Source organism: Rana temporaria, chromosome 8 (assembly GCF_905171775.1).
Source record: "Rana temporaria chromosome 8, aRanTem1.1, whole genome shotgun sequence".
Lineage (NCBI taxonomy): Eukaryota > Metazoa > Chordata > Amphibia > Anura > Ranidae > Rana > Rana temporaria.
This window is the reverse complement of record NC_053496.1, coordinates 153,096,766-153,119,825: the sequence shown is the minus strand read 5'-3', so window position 1 is coordinate 153,119,825 and position 23,060 is coordinate 153,096,766. Positions and strand designations below refer to the sequence as shown.

The window sequence follows — 23,060 nt, the reverse complement described above, 5'->3', positions numbered from 1 at the left end:
CAAGTGCAAAAAGATCTAATGTCATATTGTTTAGATGTAACCGTGGATGTAAATTGGGCGATTTTGCGCTTTCCCAGCGCATTATGGTGGCAAACTTGACACCCAGGAACTATAAACAGTTCCATCACAGAGATCCAAGTGGTACACAATTTACCATCATTGACAAGTACACGCCCCCGTGGAGAGGCGGTGCTATGACAAGAGGGGTATCACGCTTAGAAACTTATTGGATCTACGAACTCCAAACCTATGTCCCTCTCGGCATGAATGTCGAGTGGGACATCAATGCTTTTATTAATCAATCGTAGGAATTCTCCCCCTTTTCCCTTCCCCGTTATTTTTATTTATCTTTCATTTTTATATTTTTCATACTTATTATTTATTTTTATTTATTTATTTTTAGTATTATTATTTTTATTTTATTTTCATTTTATTTTATTATTAATTTTATTTTATTTTTATTTTTATTTGTGTTTTATTCACTTTTTTCTTTTTCATTTTTTCTTTTTTTCCCAATGAATATGCACCAATATACTAATGGTAAATATATGACATGTCTTATAACTATATTGTGAGTGGCATCTTGTCCTACCTATATGCAACATTCACCGTCATATTTTTTACTATATGGTTCTTTGTTCATATAATATCATTTGTTGCTCAGCACAACAATGATTTTATATATTTTTCAAATTCTTATATATTCTTTTACATATGACATGTTGATATAAATAAACTTTTCACGGATAATAAGTTACAATATATGTATCCGTGTATATATATCTACATATGAATATATACATGACATGCGGGTTAGCCGTTTTTTCTAGCCGTGTATTGGAACAGTTTTGAGATTGCTGTTTCATCAATTTTATTTATATTTTTTACAGTCAGAAATGACACAATTTAGAAGTATCCACTTGGCTTTTTATTTGCTTCCAATTCCCCCCTTTTTTTTCCTTCTAATATTCAACAAACTATGTGGTATTAATATTTATATTTTTCGATTCACCCCTTTTTTGTCAATATTCTGTGTTATGTTCCGTGGCATCTCTATGGGCAGTGTCCATATTATGGATCTGCTCTCGGAAGAGCGGCGTCATACGACACGCTTCCGCTGGCCTGGTTACAATACCTGGAACGCACGTCGCCTAAACACGGCGTCACACAAGGGAGTGAATTGGTCACACGCGATGAGCCTTGGAACGCACGCCGCGTAAAACACAGCGCTGCACGTGAGAATGGAATTAGTCCAATCACAAGCGATTTTCGTTTGTGAGGCTAGGAACGCATTGCTCCGTAGCACACTATTGAATATCTGTATATCACGGCTTCAGAACGAGGTGTGAAACGCACGCCGTTCGGCCATGTTGTTTAGATCAGGAAGTACCTGACAGCCGTAATGCTGCACATGGGGAGACAAGATGCTACTGTCTGATTGGAGGTAGGGATACTGTTTAGCTATAAATTCTAGGGGGCTTCAGTGGAGAGACACCACAGATGATGTGTTACTAACACCAAACGCGTTGGGTCGTCTCCACTGCCGCCTCAAACCATTTTTACCATGCGATTTTAATTCAGGATACATGTGAGTGTACTTGATTATTTTAATAAATCCATAGTTTTTTACTGGATTACACTATGTGGCTATCTTTCTTCCCTTGCCATTTCTAAACTACCCGGCCTATTGCGGAGCTTAATGGATCAAAGGCTTTCTCGCTACACATAAAGTGACAGCATCTGACTTCTAACAAAGGCCCTGGATGATTGTACCATCTGATCCCTATATAGACTTGTAGTGACATATGTCATCTCAAGTCCATCAGCTCTGGTAAGCCTCCATTTATCCCTATTGGTGGCGGTGATCACTTACACTTGAATATTTATACTTGGAGTATCATCAAGACTCGCTCCATTTTGCACGTGGTGAATTGTTTTTGTGGACTTTATTGCACATATTGGACTTTTTCTTTCCACTTGTTTCAGTTATGAAATTCCACACAGGAATTTCTATGTGATCTATTTGTTTATAGGAAATATCACTATTCATATTACCATATATGCATTTGACCGTAGCGCTACACATTTTTGTTTTCCATTTTTGCCTAGCTGATTTGTCTTTATTAGCTGTGTTAGCAGCTGGTCTCACCTTTTTATAAGCAGCGCAGTATACCTTTATACCTTATACTTTTCGTTTTCAATGCTCACTTACTATACTGTTTCTTTAAAGGAACAGCATTTTCGGTCTAGAACAGAAAATGTGTAAGGACTAAAGAACGCTTCCATCTCTCCTCACCTCATAACATAGGTGGGAGGTGTTCGTGGGTCACAGACAGAACTTGGAACAATGCTAGCTGATAATAGTGCAGTAAATTTGGGAGTCTACTGGTATTTTCTTGCAGTTGTTGAACAGATATAATAAAAATACTATTGATGGTAACTTAAAAAAACATTTACTTCTTAAAAAAAGAAAACTCTATTGTTTTGGAAAGTAGAAACCCCAAGGCCCCATGCACACGAGACGCTGCTAAACTCGAGTTCAGAGGCATTTGGGCATTATTTTCAACTGCCCCTGAACACATTTAATGTTATCATATGTGTCCATGCACACAATCACGTTTTTTGGCGTTTTAAAGCAGTTGGGTTTATGTCCGTTTTTTCAAACGCAAAAATTTGGGTTCAGAAGCGTTCAGTTTTCGCGTTTCAGACGCAAATCGCGGTAAAACGCAGCTAATCGCGGCAAAATGCGGTACCGGCGTTTTGCCGCGATTTCGTTTATAGGCGTTTTTAAAGGTGACCTTTTTTTTACATTACAAATCTCAAAAATGATGGCAAATGATGAAAAACCATAAAAAAAACATAAAAACATGTAATTGCTTGCATTGCATTGTGGACAATCCACAACTTGTGGCAGGTGACGTGGCCAGTGGACAATCCGTAACTTGTGGCAGGTGACATGGCCAAGTGACGTGGCAAGTGGACAATCCACAACTTGTGGTAGGTGACGTGGCCAGGTGATGTGGCAGGTGACGTGGCCAGGTCACGTGGCCAGTGGACAATCCACAACTTGTGGCAGGTAACATGGCCAGGTGACGTGGCAAGTGTACAATCCACAACTTGTGGTAGGTGACGTGGCCAGGTGATGTGGCAGGTGACGTGGCCAGGTCATGTGGCAAGTGGACAATCCACAACTTGTGGCAGGTGACATGGCCAGGTGATGTGGCAGGTGATGTGGCCAGGTGACATGGCCTGGTGACGTGGCAAGTGGACAATTCACAACTTGTGGCAGGTGACGTGGCCAGTTGACGTGGCAGGTGACGTGGCCAGTGGACAATCCACAACTTGTGGCCTGTGATGTGGCAGGTGATGTGGCCAGGTGACGTGGCCAGGTGATGTGGCAAGTGGACAATCCACAACTTGTGGCCAGGTGACAGGGCAGGTGATGTGGCCAGTGGACAATCCACAACTTGTGGCAGGTGACGTGGCCAGGTGATTTGGCAAGTGGATAATCCACTTGTGGCAGGTGACGTGACAAGTGCCGTGACAAGTGGACAATCCACAACTTGTGGCAGGTGACGTGGCCAGTTGACGTGGCCAGTGGACAATCCACAACTTGTGGCAGGTGACGTGGCCAGTGGACAATCCACAACTTGTGGCAGGTGACGTGGCCAGGTGACGTGGCAAGTGGACAATCCACAACTTGTGGCAGGTGACGTGGCCAGTTGACGTGGCCAGTGGACAATCCACAACTTGTGCCAGGTGACGTGGCCAGGTGACGTGGCCAGGTGACGTGGCAAGTGGACAATCCACAACTTGTGGCAGGTGACGTGGCCAGGTGACATGGCCAGTGGACAATCCACAACTTGTGGCAGGTGGCGTGGCCAGGTGACATGGCAGATGACGTGGCAAGTGGACAATCCACAACTTGTGGTAGGTGACGTGGCCAGGTGACAATCCAAAACTTGTGGCAGGTCACGTGGCCAGTTGACGTGGCCAGTGGACAATCCACAACTTGTGGCAGGTGACGTGGCCAGGTGACGTGGCAGGTGACGTGGCCAGGTGACATGGCAAGTGGACAATCCACAACTTGTGGCAGGTGACATGGCCAGGAAATGTGACAGGTGACGTGGCCAGGTCACGTGGCAGGTCACGTGGCCAGGTGACATGGCAAGTGGACAATTCACAACTTGTGGCAGGTGACGTGGCCGGGTGACATGGCCAGTGGACAATCCACAACTTGTGGCAGGTGGCGTGGCCAGGTGACATGGCAGATGACGTGGCAAGTGGACAATACACAACTTGAGGCAGGTGACGTGGCAAGTGGACAATCCACAACTTGTGGTAGGTGACGTGGCCAGGTGATGTGGCAGGTGACGTGGCCAGTGGACAATCCACAACTTGTGGCAGGTGACGTGGCCAGGTGATTTGGCAAGTGGATAATCCACTTGTGGCAGGTGACGTGACAAGTGGACAATCCACAACTTGTGGCAGGTGACGTGGCCAGTTGACGTGGCCAGTGGACAATCCACAACTTGTGGCAGGTGACGTGGCCAGGTGACTTGGCCAGTTGACGTGGCAGGTGACGTGGCAGGTGACGTGGCCAGTGGACAATCCACAACTTGTGGCCTGTGATGTGGCAGGTGATGTGGCCAGGTGATGTGGCAAGTGGACAATCCACAACTTGTGGCTGGTGACGTGGCCAGGTGACATGGCAGGTGACGTGGCCAGTGGACAACCCACAACTTGTGGCAGGTGACGTGGCCAGTGGACAATCCACAACTTGTGGCAGGTGACGTGGCCAGGTGACGTGGCAAGTGGACAATCCACAACTTGTGGCAGGTGACGTGGCCAGGTGACATGGCCAGTGGACAATCCACAACTTGTGGCAGGTGGCGTGGCCAGGTGACATGGCAGATGACGTGGCAAGTGGACAATACACAACTTGAGGCAGGTGACGTGGCAAGTGGACAATCCACAACTTGTGGTAGGTGACGTGGCCAGGTGATGTGGCAGGTGACGTGGCCAGGTCACGTGGCCAGTGGACAATCCAAAACTTGTGGCAGGTCACGTGGCCAGTTGACGTGGCCAGTGGACAATCCAAAACTTGTGGCAGGTGACGTGGCCAGGTGACGTGGCAGGTGACGTGGCCAGGTGACATGGCAAGTGGACAATCCACAACTTGTGGCAGGTGACGTGGCCAAGTGATGTGACAGGTGACGTGGCCAGGTCACGTGGCAGGTGACGTGGCCAGGTGACATGGCAAGTGGACAATTCACAACTTGTGGCAGGTGACGTGGCCGGGTGACATGGCAGATGACGTGGCAAGTGGACAATACACAACTTGAGGCAGGTGACGTGGCAAGTGGACAATCCACAACTTGTGGTAGGTGACGTGGCCAGGTGATGTGGCAGGTGACGTGGCCAGTGGACAATCCACAACTTGTGGCAGGTGACGTGGCCAGGTGACGTGGCCAGTGGACAATCCACAACTTGTGGCAGGTGACGTGGCCAGGTGACGTGGCAAGTGGACAATCCACAACTTGTGGCAGGTGACGTGGCCAGTGGACAATCCACAACTTGTGGCAGGTGACGTGGCCAGGTGACGTGGCAGGTGATGTGGCCAGGTGACGTGGCAGGTGACGTGGCCAGGTGACGTGGCAAGTGGACAATCCACAACTTGTGGCAGGTGACGTGGCCAGGTGATGTGACAGGTGACGTGGCCAGGTCACGTGGCAGGTGACGTGGCCAGGTGACATGGCAAGTGGACAATCCACAACTTGTGGCAGGTGACGTGGCCGGGTGACATGGCCAGTGGACAATCCACAACTTGTGGCAGGTGGCGTGGCCAGGTGACATGGCAGATGACGTGGCAAGTGGACAATACACAACTTGAGGCAGGTGACGTGGCAAGTGGACAATCCACAACTTGTGGTAGGTGACGTGGCCAGGTGATGTGGCAGGTGACATGGCCAGGTCACGTGGCCAGTGGACAATCCACAACTTGTGGCAGGTGACGTGGCCAGGTGACGTGGCAGGTGATGTGGCCAGGTGACGTGGCCAGGTGACATGGCAAGTGGACAATCAACAACTTGTGGCAGGTAACGTGGCCAGGTGACATGGCAGGTGACGTGGCCAGTGGACAATCCACAACTTGTGGTAGGTGACGTGGCCAGGTGATGTGGCCAGGTCACGTGGCCAGGTGACATGGCAAGTGGACAATCCACAACTTGTGGCAGGTGACGTGGCCAGGTGACATGGCCAGTGGACAATCCACAACTTGTGGCAGGTGGTGTGGCCAGGTGACGTGGCAGGTGATGTGGCCAGGTGACGTGGCAAGTGGACAATCCACAACTTGTGGCAGGTGGCGTGGCCAGTTGACATGGCAGGCGACGTGGCCAGTGGACAATCCACAACTTGTGGCAGGTGACGTGGCCAGGTCACGTGGCAGGTGACGTGGCCAGGTGACATGGCAAGTGGACAATCCACAACTTTTTATCAGGTGACGTGGCCAGGTGACATGGTCAGTGGACAATCCACAACTTGTGGCAGGTGGCGTGGCCAGGTGACATGGCAGATGACGTGGCAAGTGGACAATACACAACTTGAGGCAGGTGACGTGGCAAGTGGACAATCCACAACTTGTGGTAGGTGACGTGGCCAGTTGAAGTGGCCAGTGGACAATCCACAACTTGTGGCAGGTGACGTGACAGGTGACATGGCAGGTGATGTGGCCAGGTGACGTGGCAGGTGACGTGGCAAGTGGACAATCCACAACTGGTGGCAGGTAATGTGGCCAGGTGACATGGCAGGTGACGTGGCCAGTGGACAATCCACAACTTGTGGCAGGTGATGTGGCCAGGTGATTTGGCAAGTGGATAATCCACTTGTGGCAGGTGACATGACACAATCCACAACTTGTGGCAGGTGTCGTGGTCAGGTGACGTGGCAAGTGGACAATCCACAACTTGTGGCAGGTGACGTGGCCAGTTGACGTGGCCAGTGGACAATCCACAACTTGTGGCAGGTGATGTGGCAGGTTACGTGGCAGGTGATATGGCTAGGTGGCGTGGCAAGTGGACAATCCACAACTTGTGGCAGGTGACGTGGCCAGGTGACATGGCAGGTGACGTGGCCAGTGGACAATCCACAACTTGTGGCAGGTGGCGTGGCCAGGTGACGTGGCAGATGACGTGGCAATTGGACAATTCACAACTTGAGGCAGGTGACGTGGCAAGTGACACGCTAAATACACGTACACTGCTGCTCTCTCAGCTGCTCTGGTGTCACAAAATGGCTGAAATGGTTAAATAATACTGTTTTTTGAGCTTAGGGAGGGTCTTATGATGTTTCTTAACCAAATGCTTATAAACGCAAATGCGATAAAACGCAGCGAAATTCGCGGCAAAAACGGGCGTTTTAAACGCCGGTTTTTGCGTTTGAAAACTTGTGTTTAGATGAGTTTGCATTTGCTTCTCGTGTGCATGGGGCCCAAGAGGCATGGTAAGAGGCATGGTGAGTTTTTTGAAGTTGTCATTTTTTTGTCCAAATTTTTTGAAAAACAAAGGATTAAAAAAAAAATCCCTTGGGAGGTGATCAGGATTTTTTTCACACTATTATTGCTTATTACAGTGATGATCACTGTATAAGCAATCATTTTACACTGGTAATGGGGAAAAAAGACGTCTCCACTCACAGCGCCGGAGCCGCAAATCCGGAAGAAACGCAGAGGGCAAAATGTCAGCTCCCTCAACATGGACCTTGTTCTAAGGTAAGTATTTCATAATGAGCTAGTAGGCGGTACATACTAGCTTATTATGCCTTTGCCTTTACAGGGTTTTTTTTTTTGACATGTGCAAAAATACAACCGCTTTAAGCAATAAGCTTCATTCATTTGTTTCTTTATATCTGTCTGGGGTTCAGTTTTAAGGCATGCAAAGATTATTTACCCTGAGCCATCCTTCGCTCCGTCCTCCTCATCTGAGCTGGAGGAATTGTATCCTGACAGGAGTCCCAGAGACGATGAAGTGGAGTTCATGGCTTACATGGACCGGTTGCTGGCTGAATCCCGTAACAAGGCGAACTCTGCAGGTTAAAGAGAGTAGTTATCAACTCTCCTTCCCATTATATTTAAAAAAAAAAGTCTTATGAAAAAAATGTGTTTAAAGAACCTGCATTGTTCAGGCAGGCAATTAAACACGGTGTGGACTGATCTCACCTATTGATCCTGCTATACAGTGCAGGACTGCAGCACTTTTGGACTTTATTATTCTAATTGCACCTTTCCATATAATATTATATATATATAATATATATATATATATATATACATATACACACACACACACATACATACATACATACATACACACACACACACACACACTTTTTAGTATGCAGACCAGCTATTTGATGATGAGGTTTATTTACTAAAGCTGGAGAGTGCAAAATCAGGCTCACTTCTGCATAGAAATCTAAAACCTGGAAGCTAATTGGTTTCTATGCAGAAGTGAGCCTGATCTTGCACTCTCCAGCTTTAGTAAAAAAAAAAAAAAAACATTACGGGCCAGATTCAGATACAATTGTGTATCTTTAGGCGGGCGTAGCGTATCTCCTATACGCTACGCCACCGTAACTTTGAGAAGCGAGTATGGTATTCATAAAGATTATGCGTCCGAAGTTACGGTGGCGTAGCGTATAAGGGCTGGCGTAAGCCCGCCTAATTCAAATATGGAAGATGTGGGCGTGTTTTATGTAAATTAAGTGTGACCCCACCTAAATTACGTTTCTAACGAACGGCGCATGCGCCGTCCGTGAACGTATCCCAGTGCGCATGCTCCTAATTACGCCGCAAATAGTCAATGCTTTTGTGAACGTAACTTACGCAAAGCCCTATTCGCGAACGACTTACGCAAACGACGCAAAATTCGACGCTGGCCCGACTTCCATACTTAACATTGGCTACGCCTCATATAGCAGGGGTAACTTTACGCCGGAAAAAGCCTTACGTAAACGACGTAAAAAAATGCGCCGGGCGGACGTACGTTTCTGAATCGGCGTATCTACCTTATTTACATATTCTACGTGTAAATCTCCGGAAGCGCCACCTAGCGGCCAGCGTAAATATGCAACTAAGATACGACGGCGTAAGAGACTTACGTCAGTCGTATCTTAGCCAAATTTCGGCGTATCTTGCTTTCTGAATACAGAAAGAAGATACGCCGGCGGATCCTAGAATTTACGCGGCGTATCAATAGATACGCCGACGTAAACACTTTCTGAATCCGGGCCTGTGTGTTTTGTAGCGCTGCTTGATGTTTTGTGTTTAAATATGTTTTAATACAGGGGTGCCCAACCTTTTGAAGAGCGAGGGCCACATAAGCGACTTGGTAACCGGTCGCGGGCCACAATGAGTGGCACGTGTGGAAGGCAGCCAACTCTACTCTATAGAGCCCACTTTTTGCGGATCGGATTGGAGGTAGGCGTCTGTAAATGGACACAAGTCCATTTACATCTGCTACTCCTAATGCCGTGTACACACGATTGGAATTTCCGATTATTTATTTCACTTATTCCTAAGCGCTTAATATTGTGGGAAAGGGCTTGAGATTGTGTTGTAAATTCTACAGTGACAATAACATAGTGAATGTGGACTTTTGGTGCGATGGTAGATGAATGACGGAGGGAAGGGTAAGGAAGGAAGGGGGCAGGTAAGGCGAATGCGATGAGGATGCAGGATTTGGATGTAGGGGAAAACCCCTGTTACCGGTAACAGTATTTCCAGGACAGTTACTTGAGAGATGATTGGCTCCACCCTCTACAGGAAACACAAATCAGATACAATTTAAAAGGCCCCTCCCTTTTCTCTGACCCTCAGTTGTTTAGAAGATCAAGCAAAACCTCCACCAAAGTGCACTCGGCAGAGGAAAAAACATAGAAACATATAACAAAACACCACCACCAGGTAAAACTAGAATAGGGTGGGAATATAGACGCTGTCCTGGAAGGTTCCTGGAAATACCTTTACCGGTAAGTCTAACAGGGGTTTTCCCCCCCTCACCTTCCAGTACAGCTACTTGAAAGGATAAGCAAGATTCTATACCTTAGGGAGGGACAACAGCCTGAAGCACTTTCCTACCAAAGGAGAGGTCCTGGCTGGAAAGCATCTGAACTCTATGTTTGACAAATGCATGAGAGGAGGACCATGATGTAGCCATGGATCTCATTAAATGAGCCCTAATTCTAGAAGGAGGGATACGACCTGACGCTTTACAAATAGCTTCCCTAATCCATCTAGCAATAGAGCTTTTAGACATTTTGGACCCCCTCTAGCTAAAAGGAAGGAAATCTTTAAGGAAATACATTTCAGGGAAGCTTCATGCAAAGGCTCAAAAGGTTAAGAAAAAAACATTTCAGGGAAGCTTCATGCAAAGGCTCAAAAGGAGCCTTGTTAGAGCATTTAACACTAATGACAGATCCCAAGGAGGCACATGTTTGACAATCCTGGGAGTATGTCTAGATCTGGCTGAACGGGTCCTTCTGACTAAAGGATCTTCCGCTAGCCTCTTGTCTGAAAACACAGACAGGGTCACAACCTGAACTATAAGGGTGCTGACAGATAGACCTTTCTCTACTCCTTTGAACAAAAAATCCAATATACAGGGAGTGGAAAAAGAATCTAAACCGGATTTCCTTTGCCAGGAAATAAAAGTTTTCCAAACCTACCTATAGATACTCCTTGTGACCAACTTGTGGCTGTCCAGGATAGTTTTAAATAACCTTCTCTGAACACCCTCTCAACTGTAAGATGCGCCGCTCAGCCTCCAGGCCGTCAAATGAAAGGTCTGAGGGCTTGGATGGGGTAGATACTTCCGATCTCGTAGGGGCCAGGGAAGATCCACAGAGAGGGTCTTCAGAGAGAAAAACCAACTCCTCCTGGGCCACCAGGGGGCAATCAGAACCACTTCTGCCCGATCCTAAATAATTTTCCGAACTACCAGAGGTAAGAGGGGAAAAGGAGGGAAGGCGTAGGCCAGAGTGGGAAGGAGAGAGCATCCGTCCCCAAGGACCCTGTCTCTCTCTACAGTGAGAAGAACGCCGGCAGATTTCTGTTGAGACTGGAGGCAAAAAGATCCATTGCAGAATCTGCTGTGACTGTGTTAGGGGTGACTCCGAACAAGTTCCCCCCTGCTTGTTCAGGTACGCCACCGTAGTGGTATTGTCTGAGAAAACCAATAGGTCTCTTGAACAGACCCTCTCTTGCAGGGTCAAGAGAGCTTTCCCTATAGCTAGTAGTTTCCAGAAATTTGAGGAGCGGCCTGCCTCCTCTGGCAACCAGGCTCCCTGGGCCTCCCAGCCCTGAGAGTGCGCAACTCAGCCCCACAGAGTCTGTAGTAACTTTTACTGGAGCATGTTGCGCCCAGTTCTTCCCTCCCTGCAGGTAATTCCGCTGCTCCCACCAGGAGACATTGAGAAAATCCTCTCTAGAAAGCTGTACCAGCTGATCTAGAGAATCCTTCCTGCGATCCCAATGGTGCAAGAGAAACGTCTGAAGGGGTTGAGTGTAATTGGGCCCAGGGAATCCCTGGGATGGCTGCAGTCATTAATCCCAATAACTGCATGATCCGCCGATGAGAGGTCTGTGGGAGCAATTTGAAGACCTGCACGGAGAGAAGAAGTTTCAAAATGTTCTCCTCTGAAGAAAAATCTTCTGAGCAACAGAGTCTATTAGATAACCCAGAAAAAGTATGCTCTGGGAGGGCACCAGACAAGACTTCTGTTGGTTGACTTTCCACCCCAGATTCTGAAAGGTCCGCAAGACTAACTGCAGATCACGGATAAGGCACTCTGTCTCGGGCAAAGATCAGAAAATCGTCCAGATATGGGACGATCAATGCACTTTGTATCCGAAAAAAGGCCATGATTTCTGCCATGTTCTTTGTAAAAATTCTGGGTGCTGCCGAGAGACTGAAAGGAAGGGCATTGAACTGCCAATGACTCGGCCCGTAGTCCATGAGAATCTCAAATCTGAGGAACCTTCGGTGGCTCTGGCAGATTGGAACATGAAGATAAGCATCCTGAAGATCCAGGGTAACCATGAAAACCTCTGGCCACAATAGATTCCTCACAGAATAAATGTTTTCCATCCGGAAACGTCTGTAGAGAATTTATTTGTTCAGGATAATTAAATTGATGACCATACGGAAGCTGTCGGAGGCTATTTGAACCAAAAAGACGTGGGAATAAAATCCCCGGGATTTCTGGTTTTCCGGAACAGGAGATAAGACCCCCTCTGTTTCCCACACGAAAACTAGATTCAACATGGCTTGCTGTCTCTCTTGGTCTCTCGGCAGATGGGTAAGAAAAAATCTCTGGGGGGGAAAGACTCTTGAATTTCAGCCTGAAACCCCTTTTTAATGTTTGAAGAATAAAGGAATTGTCGGAAATCTCTGCCCATTCTTTGACGAAATGGGACAACCTTCCCCCTACCCCTATTCTGGCATCACTGGGGATTTTTGGAAGGGGCTGAAGGCGCTAAGAGAGTCCCCCTCTTTTGCTTATCTTTGTTAAAAGACCACTTTTTCTTCGCCTGTTGGTTTTAAAATGAACCTTGTTCTGGAAACCGGGAAAAGGCTTCTTATTTTGTGGCTTATTCTTTTTAGAAGAAGGGAACCCTTTACTCCAGGGTTTGACAAATTTGCTTGGAATCTAGGAGCCAGCTTAAAAAAAAGTTAGGAGCCAGAAAACGCGCCGTCCCGCCAAGCTCGCGCGCAGAAGTGAATACATACGCGAGTAGCGCCCGCATGTGTAAACGGTATTCAAACCACACATGTGAGGTATCGCCGCGATCGTTAGAGCGAGGGCAATAATTCTAGCTCTAGACCTCCTCTGTAACTCATAACATGCAACCTGTAGAATTTTTTAAACGTCGCCTATAGAGATTTTAAAGGGTAAAAGTTTGTCGGCATTCCACGAGCGAACGCAATTTTTTAAGCGCGACATGTTGGGTATCAATTTACTCTGTGTAACATTATCTTTCACAATATAAAAAAAATTGAGATAACTTTACTGTTGTCTTATTATTCGGTTCGCACCTGAACTTGCGAACACACCAAACGTTCGTGTGAACTTTAGAACCCCGTTAAAGTCTATGGGACTCGAACGTTTGAAATCTAAAGTGCTAATTTTAAAGGCTAGAATGCAAGTTATTTTCCTAAAAAGTGTTTGGGGACCTGGGTCCTGCCCCAGGGGACATGTATCAATGCAAAAAAAGTTTTAAAAACTGCAGTTTTTTCGGGAGCAGTGGATTTAATTATGCTAAAAGTGAAACAATAAAAGTGAAATATTCCTTTAAATTTCGTACCTGGGGGGGTGTAAAGTAAGCATGTGAAATAGCGCATGTGCACAGTACTTAGAACTGTCCCTGCACAAAGTGTAATTTCTGAAAGAAAAAAAGTCATTTAAAACCGGACTTACGGCTATAATGAATTGTCGGCTCCCGGCAATTCAGAGAGGATTCATTCATTTAAAAAAAAAAAATAGCGTGGGGGTCCCCCAAAATTCAATTACCAGGCCCTTTAGGTCTGGTGTGGATTTTAAGGGGAACTCCACCCCAATTTTTTCCCCCCAAAAATCCACACCAGACCCCTTATCCCAGCACGTTAACCTTGGCCGGCCGCAGAAAAGAGGGGGGACAGATTGCGGCCCCCCCTCTCCTGAACCGTGTTGATGGGGACAAGGGCCTCATCCCCACAACCCTTGCCGGTGGTTGTGGGGGTCTGTGGGCGGGGGGCTTATCAGAATCTGGAAGACCCCTTTAACAAAGGGGACCCCCAGATCATGCCCCCCCTATGTGAATTGGTAATGGGGTACATTGTACCTCTACCATTTCACGAAGGAAGTGTAAATAATTGTAAAACACACACACACACACACACACACACCATAGAAAAAAGTTATTTATTAATTAAAAAAAAAAAAAAAAAGAGAAAAAATCCAGCGATAGTAATCCACTCGGTCCCCGCTCCAACGTTGTCTGTATCCAGCGACGGGTCTGGAATGGATATTTGGGGGGAACCCCACGTCATTTTTTTTTAAATTGACGGCGGGGTTCCCCTTAATATCCATACCAGACCTGAAGGGCCTAGTAATTGAATTTGGGGGGACCCCCACGTTATTTTTTATGAATGAACCCTCTCTGAATTGCCAGGGAGCCGACAATTCATTATAGCCGCAAGTCCGGTTTTAAAATGACTTTTTTTCTTTCAGAAATTACACTTTGTGCAGGGACAGTTCTAAGTACTGGAAACATGCGATTTTTCACATGCTAACTTTACACCCCCCCCCCCCACCCCAGGTACGAAATTTAAAGGAATATTTCACTTTTATTGTTTCACTCTAAGCATTATTAAATTCACTGCTCCCCGAAAAAACTGCAGTTTTAAAACTTTTTTTTTGCATTGATACATGTCCCCTGGGGCAGGACTCCGGTCCCCAAACACTTTTTAGGACAATAGCTTGCATATTAGCCTTTAAAATGAGTACTTTATATTTCTCCCATAGACTTTTACAGGGTGTTCTGCGGCTTTTCGAATTTGCCGCGAACACCTCAAATTGTTCATTGTTCACCGAACAGGCGAACAGACTAAAACTCGAAGCTCATCCCTAATAGGGACGTCCCCTAGCAGTGTAAAAAAAAAAAAAAAAAAAAGGAGGGGTGGGAAACAGCAACCAAAAACAAACTTCACCCCAAACATAACCAGAGCTCCTTAACAGAGGAAATGCAACCTCAAACAGCCGCCTGCAGAACCTTGCAGCCGAAGCAAGCATCCAAAGATGTACTCGCATCAACCTTGTAGAATTTCGTGAAGGTGTGAACGGACGACCAAGTCCCGCATTACACACCTGGGAAACAGACGCCTGATTTCGGAAAGCCCAGGAGGCACCTATCGACCGAGTAGAATGCTCTGTGACAGGAAAAGGAGGCGTTCGCCCTTGTATGGCATAGGTATGGCATCAGCAGCTATGGGTGTCGCCGGCTTCACCTGTTGCTTAATATATCCTTCCTTCCTGCTACTTTCTGTCCAGCCCCTCATGTGCCTCTCTATTTAAATTCCACTCAGACCAGCTACTGGTTGCTTGAGCAACACTTGTTTCTGAGCACCCCTCCTGGTAACCCGATTACCTGACTTCTCGTGGACTGATCTCTTGTGTACCGAATCGGCTAGTTCTCCTAAATTACGTTGTCTGCTGCCCGCCCCGATCTTGGATCGCTATCCGGCTTTCCTTTTGCTTCATTCATCCATCCGTGTCTTCTGGTACTCTCCTCACAAGCAGGGTGAACCTAGGGGTCGTGACCTGGGGTCAGCACACAGATAAGCCGTAACCCTCGTGAGGGGGTCCCTGGCAGAATACCGGCTGGCCCTTAGATTCCACGCCCTGGGGGATCCCGTGTCACCTGCTCGCCTGTGGGTTTTACAACAGTACCAGCGTGACACAAACAGTGAGTCCAACTTCCGGAACAGAGCAGTAGCAGACAGGTACACCCGCAGAGCTTGGACAACGTCCAAGGAATGTAAAGCAGCCTCTTTTGGATGCGACGGCCGAGGACACAAGGACGGAAGTACGATGTCCTCATTAAGATGAAAAGCCGACACGACCTTAGGAAGAAACAAAGGCTGCGGGCATAGCACCGCCTTATCCTTGTGGAGGATCAGATAAGGAGCCTTGCAGGACAAGGCCGCCAGCTCAGAAACCCATCTGACTGATGTAATAGCCACCAAAAAGGCAACCTTCTGAGAGAGCGTCAATAAAGGAATCTCCCTAATGTTTTCAAACAGCGGTTTCTGAAGTACCGAGAAAACCAGATTCAAGTCCCACGGAGGCATTGGTGGTCGCAACTGGGGAGCCACATGTCGAACCCCCTGTACAAATGTACTCAACAGTGAGTGCGTCACCAAGGGCTGTTGAAATCTGCCCCTTAAATGGTACTTAAGGCAAGTTTTTGGTCCGCTTCCCATTGCAGAAACAGCAGGATCCTGAAAACCGAGTATGCACTTGGACACCACTTCAGCTCCTTACACATAGAGATGTAAGCCCTCCAGGTACGATGATAAATCTTCCTAGAGGAAGACTTCTGTGCTCTCAGCATGGTAGAAATAACCAAATTTGACAGGCCACAGTCCCTCAGCACCTGGCTTTCAATAGCCACGTCAAAGCCAGCGACTGTAAAGCAGGATAAAGTATGGGACCTTGCGACAGAAGGTCCTCTTGTAGCGGTAGTCGCCAAGAACATTCACCACCAGACGCACTAGATCGGCGTACCAGGCACGGCGAGGCCAATCCGGAGCAATTAGAATTAATTGGGATCTCCTCGGTCTGCACCCTGCGAAGCAGACGAGGGAGAAGCTTCAGCAGAGGAAAGGCATATAGTAGCCGATACTGTCCCCGCGGAGCCACCAACGCATCTGCCCGGGGGTCTTTTGACCGGGCCACAAACCTCAACACCTTCTGATTGAGTCGTGAAGCCAGGAGGTCCACATCTGGCGTGCCCCATCTTATGAAAATGAGTTGAAACACACCCGGGTGTAGCGAAAAACTCTCCTTGGTCCAGCATCTGGCGACTTAGGTAGTCCACCTGCCAGTTTTCTACGCCCAGAAAGTATACGGCTGATAGCGCCGGCACGGTCCGTCCTTCCCACCTCAGAATGTAAGCAACCTCTGAGGCCGCCACCGAGCTTCTTGTCCCCCCTTGAAGGTTGAAATACGCCACTGCCGTGGTGTTGTCCCACTGGATCCTGACTGGACACCCCTGAAGTCTTCGGGCAATACCTTATTGCCCGAAGATCCAGCACGTTGATCGGTAGGCAGGATTCTTCCTGTGTCCAGCAACCCAGTGCCGACTAGACACCCCAAACCCCCCCCCCCTCCAACCGGTCAGGCTGGCGTCCGTTGCGATTACCGTCCACTGAAGGGGAAGGAACGACTTTCCGGCCGGTGTTCTCAGCCACCAGACCAAGGAGATATTGACCAGATGGCTCACCCGGATCTGACAATACAGGGACAATTGAGACTGAGACTTGTCCCACTTGTCCCATTTGGACAGGATCTCCCTCTGTAAGGCACGAGTGTAGAATTGAGCATACAGTACTGCCTCAAAAGGAGGCTACCATGAGGCCCAGGACTCGCATGCAAAAACGCAGCGACGACCGTCTGCGGGAAACCAGTAGCTTCACCGCCGCCTGAAGAGTAATTTGTCCGAGGGGAGAAAAACTCTTGCCTCCAAGAAATCCAGAACCAAGCCCAGGTACCCCAGATGCTGAGTCGGCACCAACACCGACTTCTGGAAGGGTCCGGGTGGCAATAGCCACATCCACCTCTAATTCTGAGCTTGAAGCAGCTCTCAGAAAAAGGTTGTCCAGGTAATCCACTATAGCAATACCTCACTGTCTCAGCAAAGCCAAAATCGGGGCGAGCACCTTGGTAAAAACCCTTGGTGCTGATACCAGGCCAAAAGGAAGAGCCACAAACTGGTAGTGGTCGTCCCCGACCACAAAACGCAGAAACGCGCGCCAGCAGATCCTTTACTGCCCCAAACAGGGCCACCCATAGGGGCGGAGGAAGCTGAAGGTTTGAGGTAAAAAATCAGCCTGGAGGGCAAGAGAGAAACTCTATCTTGTACCCTGTACCCTGAGGAAACTACTTTGCAAACCCACCGGTCGGAAAGTAGAGAAGACCACCGAGCCGCAAATGTGCGGCGAATGTGCCAAGGCGACCCCCCACCCAAGTGTCGGGCGGGGGCAAGCCTTCATGTGGTTGCAGGTTTGTGCGCAGGTGTATTGGGCTTGCGAAACCAGGGGCGTTTTTGTCCCTCAGCAGGTGCCTTATCAGTCTGGGAGCTCTTACCTGCAGCTCCTGGCGGACGAAAATGCCACTTATGAGCGGAGAAGGAGGGCCCATGCCTACGGCGTGGCTCCTTACCCTTCCTAGATTGCGGGAGCAGAGTACTCTTACCTCCCGTGGCATCTTTCATGTCATCTTCCAGCGAGGCCCCAAAGAGCCTCTCCCCTTTAAAAGGTAAATCAAGCAAGGCCTTCTTAGAAGCCTGGTCCGCAGACCAACATTTTAGCCAAATCAGGCGACGCAGTACCACTGCAGAGACCAAGGCCCTGGACAGCAACGGAATCATATCCAAAGCCGATTCGCACACAAACTTAAGGCCCTGCACCAACTGGTCGGCCAGCAACAACTGGTCGGTGAAGCCTGATGTTTTTTTAACTCGTGGTGCAGCATCTTTGCCCACTTAGTAAGCGTCTGAGCCACCAAGGCCCCGGCAACAGCCAGACACACTGCTGACCCCACCACCGTGAACAGAGAGCGGGCCACTGTCTCAGCCCTCCTGTCCGCAGGGTCTTTGAAAGCAGGAGCTCATTCCACCGGAAGCATGGTTACCTTGTTTAACCTGGACACCGGAGCGTCCACAATCGGGGGAAGAAGTCAATTTTTTCAGGAAATCTTCCTCAAAGGGATAACGCACCACTATACAGTTGGGGACTGAAAAAGTCCTCTGCGGGCGTTCCCATTCCTTGTACAAAAGCTTATCCAAGTAAGGCACACAAGGAAACACCTTTTCAGTGCGAGCAGGCTTGCGGAACCCGAAAGGGACCGACATCTACAGAGATGCACCTGACTTTTCCTCCAATTTTAGAGTATGTCGCACCGCGGTGATAAGTGCTCCAACAAGTGCCCTATCATGTGCTGACCCGGACACAAAATCATCCTCAATGTCCGAAAGGTCGTGGTCCACATCGTCTGAGACATCAGAACCCGGGCCAGGGGCCGTAGCTGGGCCCGAGTTAGAGACATCCCCGGAAGATGGCGGGGGAGGGGGCATTTTTACCCCCCTTTTTTTCCCACACACCGCAGCCACCCTGGCAACAAAGGCCTCCGGGACTGCCGACGTCGCCTATACAGAGACAGCAGGTGCAGGGGCACCTGTCGCAATCACATGTCTGGGGAAGAAGCATCCGCTTCAGACGCCATGTTAACCCACACGCCTGCCCCCCTTAGGGACGCAAGTCAAGGCACACAGCCCATCCTCCTAGATCCTTGCAACACCGAGGGGTCCCCCCAGAGGACTCACCACTCCAGTAGGTGTTGTACCGCCACCGTCCACCCTGTCCTGACAGAGGATCTCTCCGTATGCTACCGCACGTGTCACTGTGATCCAGCAAAGTGAAGCCGGCTGTTCGTGCCGTCCAGATACCAGAAACCGCAGCTAGAGGCCAAAAAACCTACAAGAAAATGGCCGGCGAACGGCCGCCCTGTAGAAAAAGCGTGCGGGCTACAACAAAATGTCCACCGCTGTGAAGAACACCACAGGGCGTGCGGGCTACAAGAAAATGTCCGCAAAAAAACCCCCACAGTAATAGGCGGTGGACACCGTCAGAATGGCGGATGAGTAAGGCATCAAGCAGAAAAGCACACATGGCAGCAAACACCCCGGGGCTCCCGACAAGGCTCCCCCACAACTATACAGTACCCCCAGGAGAGCGGAAAGGCAGCGCAGCCCCCCCACGTAGAGAGCGGAGCCCCCCCCCCCAGGCGGACCCTTGGTTAATGCAGCAGGCCCAGCTAGAGAGCATAGGGAGGAGGGAGGGGAGGGAGGGAAGAAGGAAGGGTGGAAAAGAACCCCTGATCGACCTCCCTGGGAATGTCCAGCTTGTTCCAACCCGCCGAGGCAGGGGGGAAATGCTACTTACCAGTCCTGCGTGGCTTGCTGGAAGCATCCCAGACAGATCCACCACCCGAGCAGTACGGAGGTAGCTGTCGGCCCAGCACACTGTGACAGAGACAGCAATTAGCCCGGTCATATGTGTGCCCCGGAGCGCGTAGCTCACCGGCCACCCCAGAAGCAAACGGGGCATGTCGTGACCTACCCAGCGCGTAGCTAAAGGCCTGCACACGCTCGCTGGCCAAAACTGTGGAGATTACAAGGATCTATGACATCCAGCCTGTCGCCCAGTCGGAAGTTGATAACAGAACTCAGCAAAAAAAAATATAAAAATCTCCAAGACCAAAGAGCCAGGTCCTACTCCTATGCTAGGCAGAAAAAAAACTGAGCTGCTGAATGCAGGGAGAGGGGTTGTACCCCGTGGGCGGTACTGTACAGTTTACAGTTGTATTAACACATTACAATGTTTCTGTCTAGTCCTCTCCTGATAGAAGAGGACCCTATTGTCAAGACTATACTGCTGTGTCCATCCATCAACACAAGAGCATAGTTTTTTATATCCATCAGATAGCCTGGGGCCCTACAGTTTCCACATTTATTTTTCACCGGTCTGTCCTAGAAAAAAAGCAGAAACAAGAACCATAAGAAAAGAAGATCCATACAAAAAAAGGTCCCCTGCTGTATAATCACAGACAAGGGCTTACCTTGGGGGCAGTATGGGACCTGGAGGCTGCCGCTGGTTCAATCCGAGCAGGTGCTCCATCCTCAGGCCTGTCCTCAAGCTCCATGCGGTGAGTGGAGATTGGCCAGATAAATAGGCTGCTGCCGCAGGCGTCGCCGGAACTCTTCCGACGCCATTTTGGTACACCTTGTGAAGCCGAGGAAGACAAGGCTTCTACCAGGCAGAACTGGGGAAATACCTGAAAGAAGTTGCCACCACTTACACCAGGTAAGCAAGTACCTCCAAAATAGGGAACCCTTCTGGTAGAAAGTACAGGGACTAATACACCCAGGACTTGGCCACAACCAGTACTGAATGATGCCAGAGAAGGGGGGTCCGCCAACCACAGTTACCAGACCTAGGAAAAACAAAAAACATGTTGGTGCTCCTGGAGGGTCTGGAAACACAAAACAACTGTGGGTCAGAGGAAAGGGAGGGGCCTTTTAAATTGTATCTGATTTGTGTTTCCTGTAGAGGGCGGAGCCAATCATCTCTCAAGTAGCTGTCCTGGAAGGTGAGGGGAGAAATATAAAACAATCCCTGGAATTCAAAATAAGCCCCATAGATATCTGGAATTAGAAATCTGCCCCACTGAAGCGCAACACATGGTTGAACTTGCAATTTAGGCATCAGTCAGGTGTGTATGTAACCACAAGTCCATGCAGCCCCTGCATTTCAACTGACAGCAATGGGACTGCCTGTGTGGGGATGCATGGAACAACTGTGCATCGCTGTGCTGGTATACATGGCCCTCCACCAGTGTACAGTTATGTCTGCACCGTGTGAATGAGCGCTAAAGGGGCATTCCACCCAAAACCGATTACTGGTGGTATGAATAGCTTGCTGGCTTATCTCCTTAGCAATCCAGTGTCCAGCATTTCCTGTAGCAGCAATTTTGAAGCCAAAGATGTGAATCTCGCTCCTCTCCCCAAAACCTATAAAAGACTAGAGCAGGTGACTGAATCTGGGAATTAATTTGACAAGTGTTTCCAAAGCTTACCATCATCCACTTGTAACATTTTAAACTCCAATTTTGTAATGGACACCATCATTCCATGGCTTTTGTTATCTTTTGATGCATAAACCACCTTATTATCACAAAGACAACAAAGTCAAAATGTGACATTGTCTCAAAACTGTCCTATTATCTGTGCCATCTTAAATGATTGGCTTCGGCACAGAATGGGTTAAGCAATAGCTGGCCCGATAATGGTTGGTTATCAATAACACACCAGATGTATGGGGGGGGGGGGGGTGGTGTTGTCTGACGGAGTCCAGCCCCCACTGGTGACCCTGCCGAAATCAAATTACTTTTCGCCTGACTGTCTGCAAGCCTCAATCCACATCTTGCATTCCCGAGAAGATATTCAACGTCTTCAGAAGCCATAGGGACGTGATGTAAAGTAAGTAGGAGCAATTAGCACTGAAGAATCCTTCCCTGACCCTTTTGTCCATTGGTCCTATTTGTTATCATTAGAAATGTGCAGTATGTTTTAGGTCTGAAGGGTGAACAAAGCCAAAAAGGATCCTGTACAGACCTTCAGATGTCGAGCGAGCTAATCCTGTATTCCCATCCTGAGCAGCACAGGCATACGACTTCACCTCTATATGCTGGCATGCCTCAACAGCCACCCACAATGCAATGCAGTGCTCTTCCATTGAGCTAGGAAGCTTCTTCATTAACTTGGGGGGGGTTATAGGATTGAAAGAATTGGTGGATCCACAAAATGAGAGTCTAAACTTGTCCATCATACTTCGCCAAACCATGTAATGTGAAGACCTACCTCATCCATCTATTCATTCTGTACACACTGTACAACCACTTTTTCCTACAGGTAAGCCTAGATTAAAGTGGTTACCTGTAGGTGCAACAAATATCTCCCAAACCTATGAGGTTAAGGAGATATTTGCAGAAAAAGCGTCAACGATGTCTACGGTGCATGTCTACGTAGACAATGGGCGCAAGCCCACTGAGCGTGCCACTTCTAGCGGCAATCATGTCGTTAGTGGCGGCACCCGCGCGCATCCGCGGGAGTGACGTCATTGCTGCTCCGGCCAGTCAAAGTGCCGGAGCAGCGATATCCAGAAGTCACTCCGGATATCATGGCGGTGACGGAGGAGGTGACCGAGGACCGCTGCGGGGGCTTCGATCTCACGTAAGTAATTCATAATGAGCTAGTATGCTATGCATTCTAGCTCATTATGCCTTTGTCTTGCAGGGTGTTTTTTTTTTTTTTTAGAGAGGGTTTACTTCCTCTTTAAGGCTTACCTGTAGGTAATGAAAAAATCTCCTAAACCTCCACAGTTTAGGAGATATTTACAATAGAGACGAGCGCCGATGTCTATGGCACACTTTAGAAACGCTGATCGTGCTGTTTCTAAAGGAGGTCATCACGTCTCTGGCCAATCACAGCGCCGGAGATGCGATACCTGGGAAGTAACTCCGGGGACGACGTGTCGCCAGCCGGTGCTGTGTCGTGCATTGCAGGGGGGCTTCGATCCCAGGTATGTATTACATAATGAGCTAGTATGCGATGTATGCTAGCTCATTATGCCTTTGTCTTGCAGGTGTTAGTTTTTTTTTTCAAAAGTGGGTTTACAACCACTTTA

The 23,060-nt window shown here is 48.5% G+C and overlaps 1 protein-coding gene across 2 annotated transcripts in view; it reads right to left on the bottom strand.

Annotated features, from left to right (window-relative positions):
* The window catches only part of LOC120909178, a 70,543-nt gene that overhangs the window by 28,953 nt on the left and 18,530 nt on the right, over window positions 1-23,060 (bottom strand). For both annotated transcript variants that reach the window (XM_040320891.1, XM_040320889.1), the window contains exon 2: window positions 7,947-8,082. In XM_040320891.1, coding sequence (XP_040176825.1) covers window positions 7,947-8,035 — 89 coding nt within the window. In that variant the 5' untranslated portion in view covers window positions 8,036-8,082. The remainder of the gene's footprint in view (window positions 1-7,946; window positions 8,083-23,060) is intronic.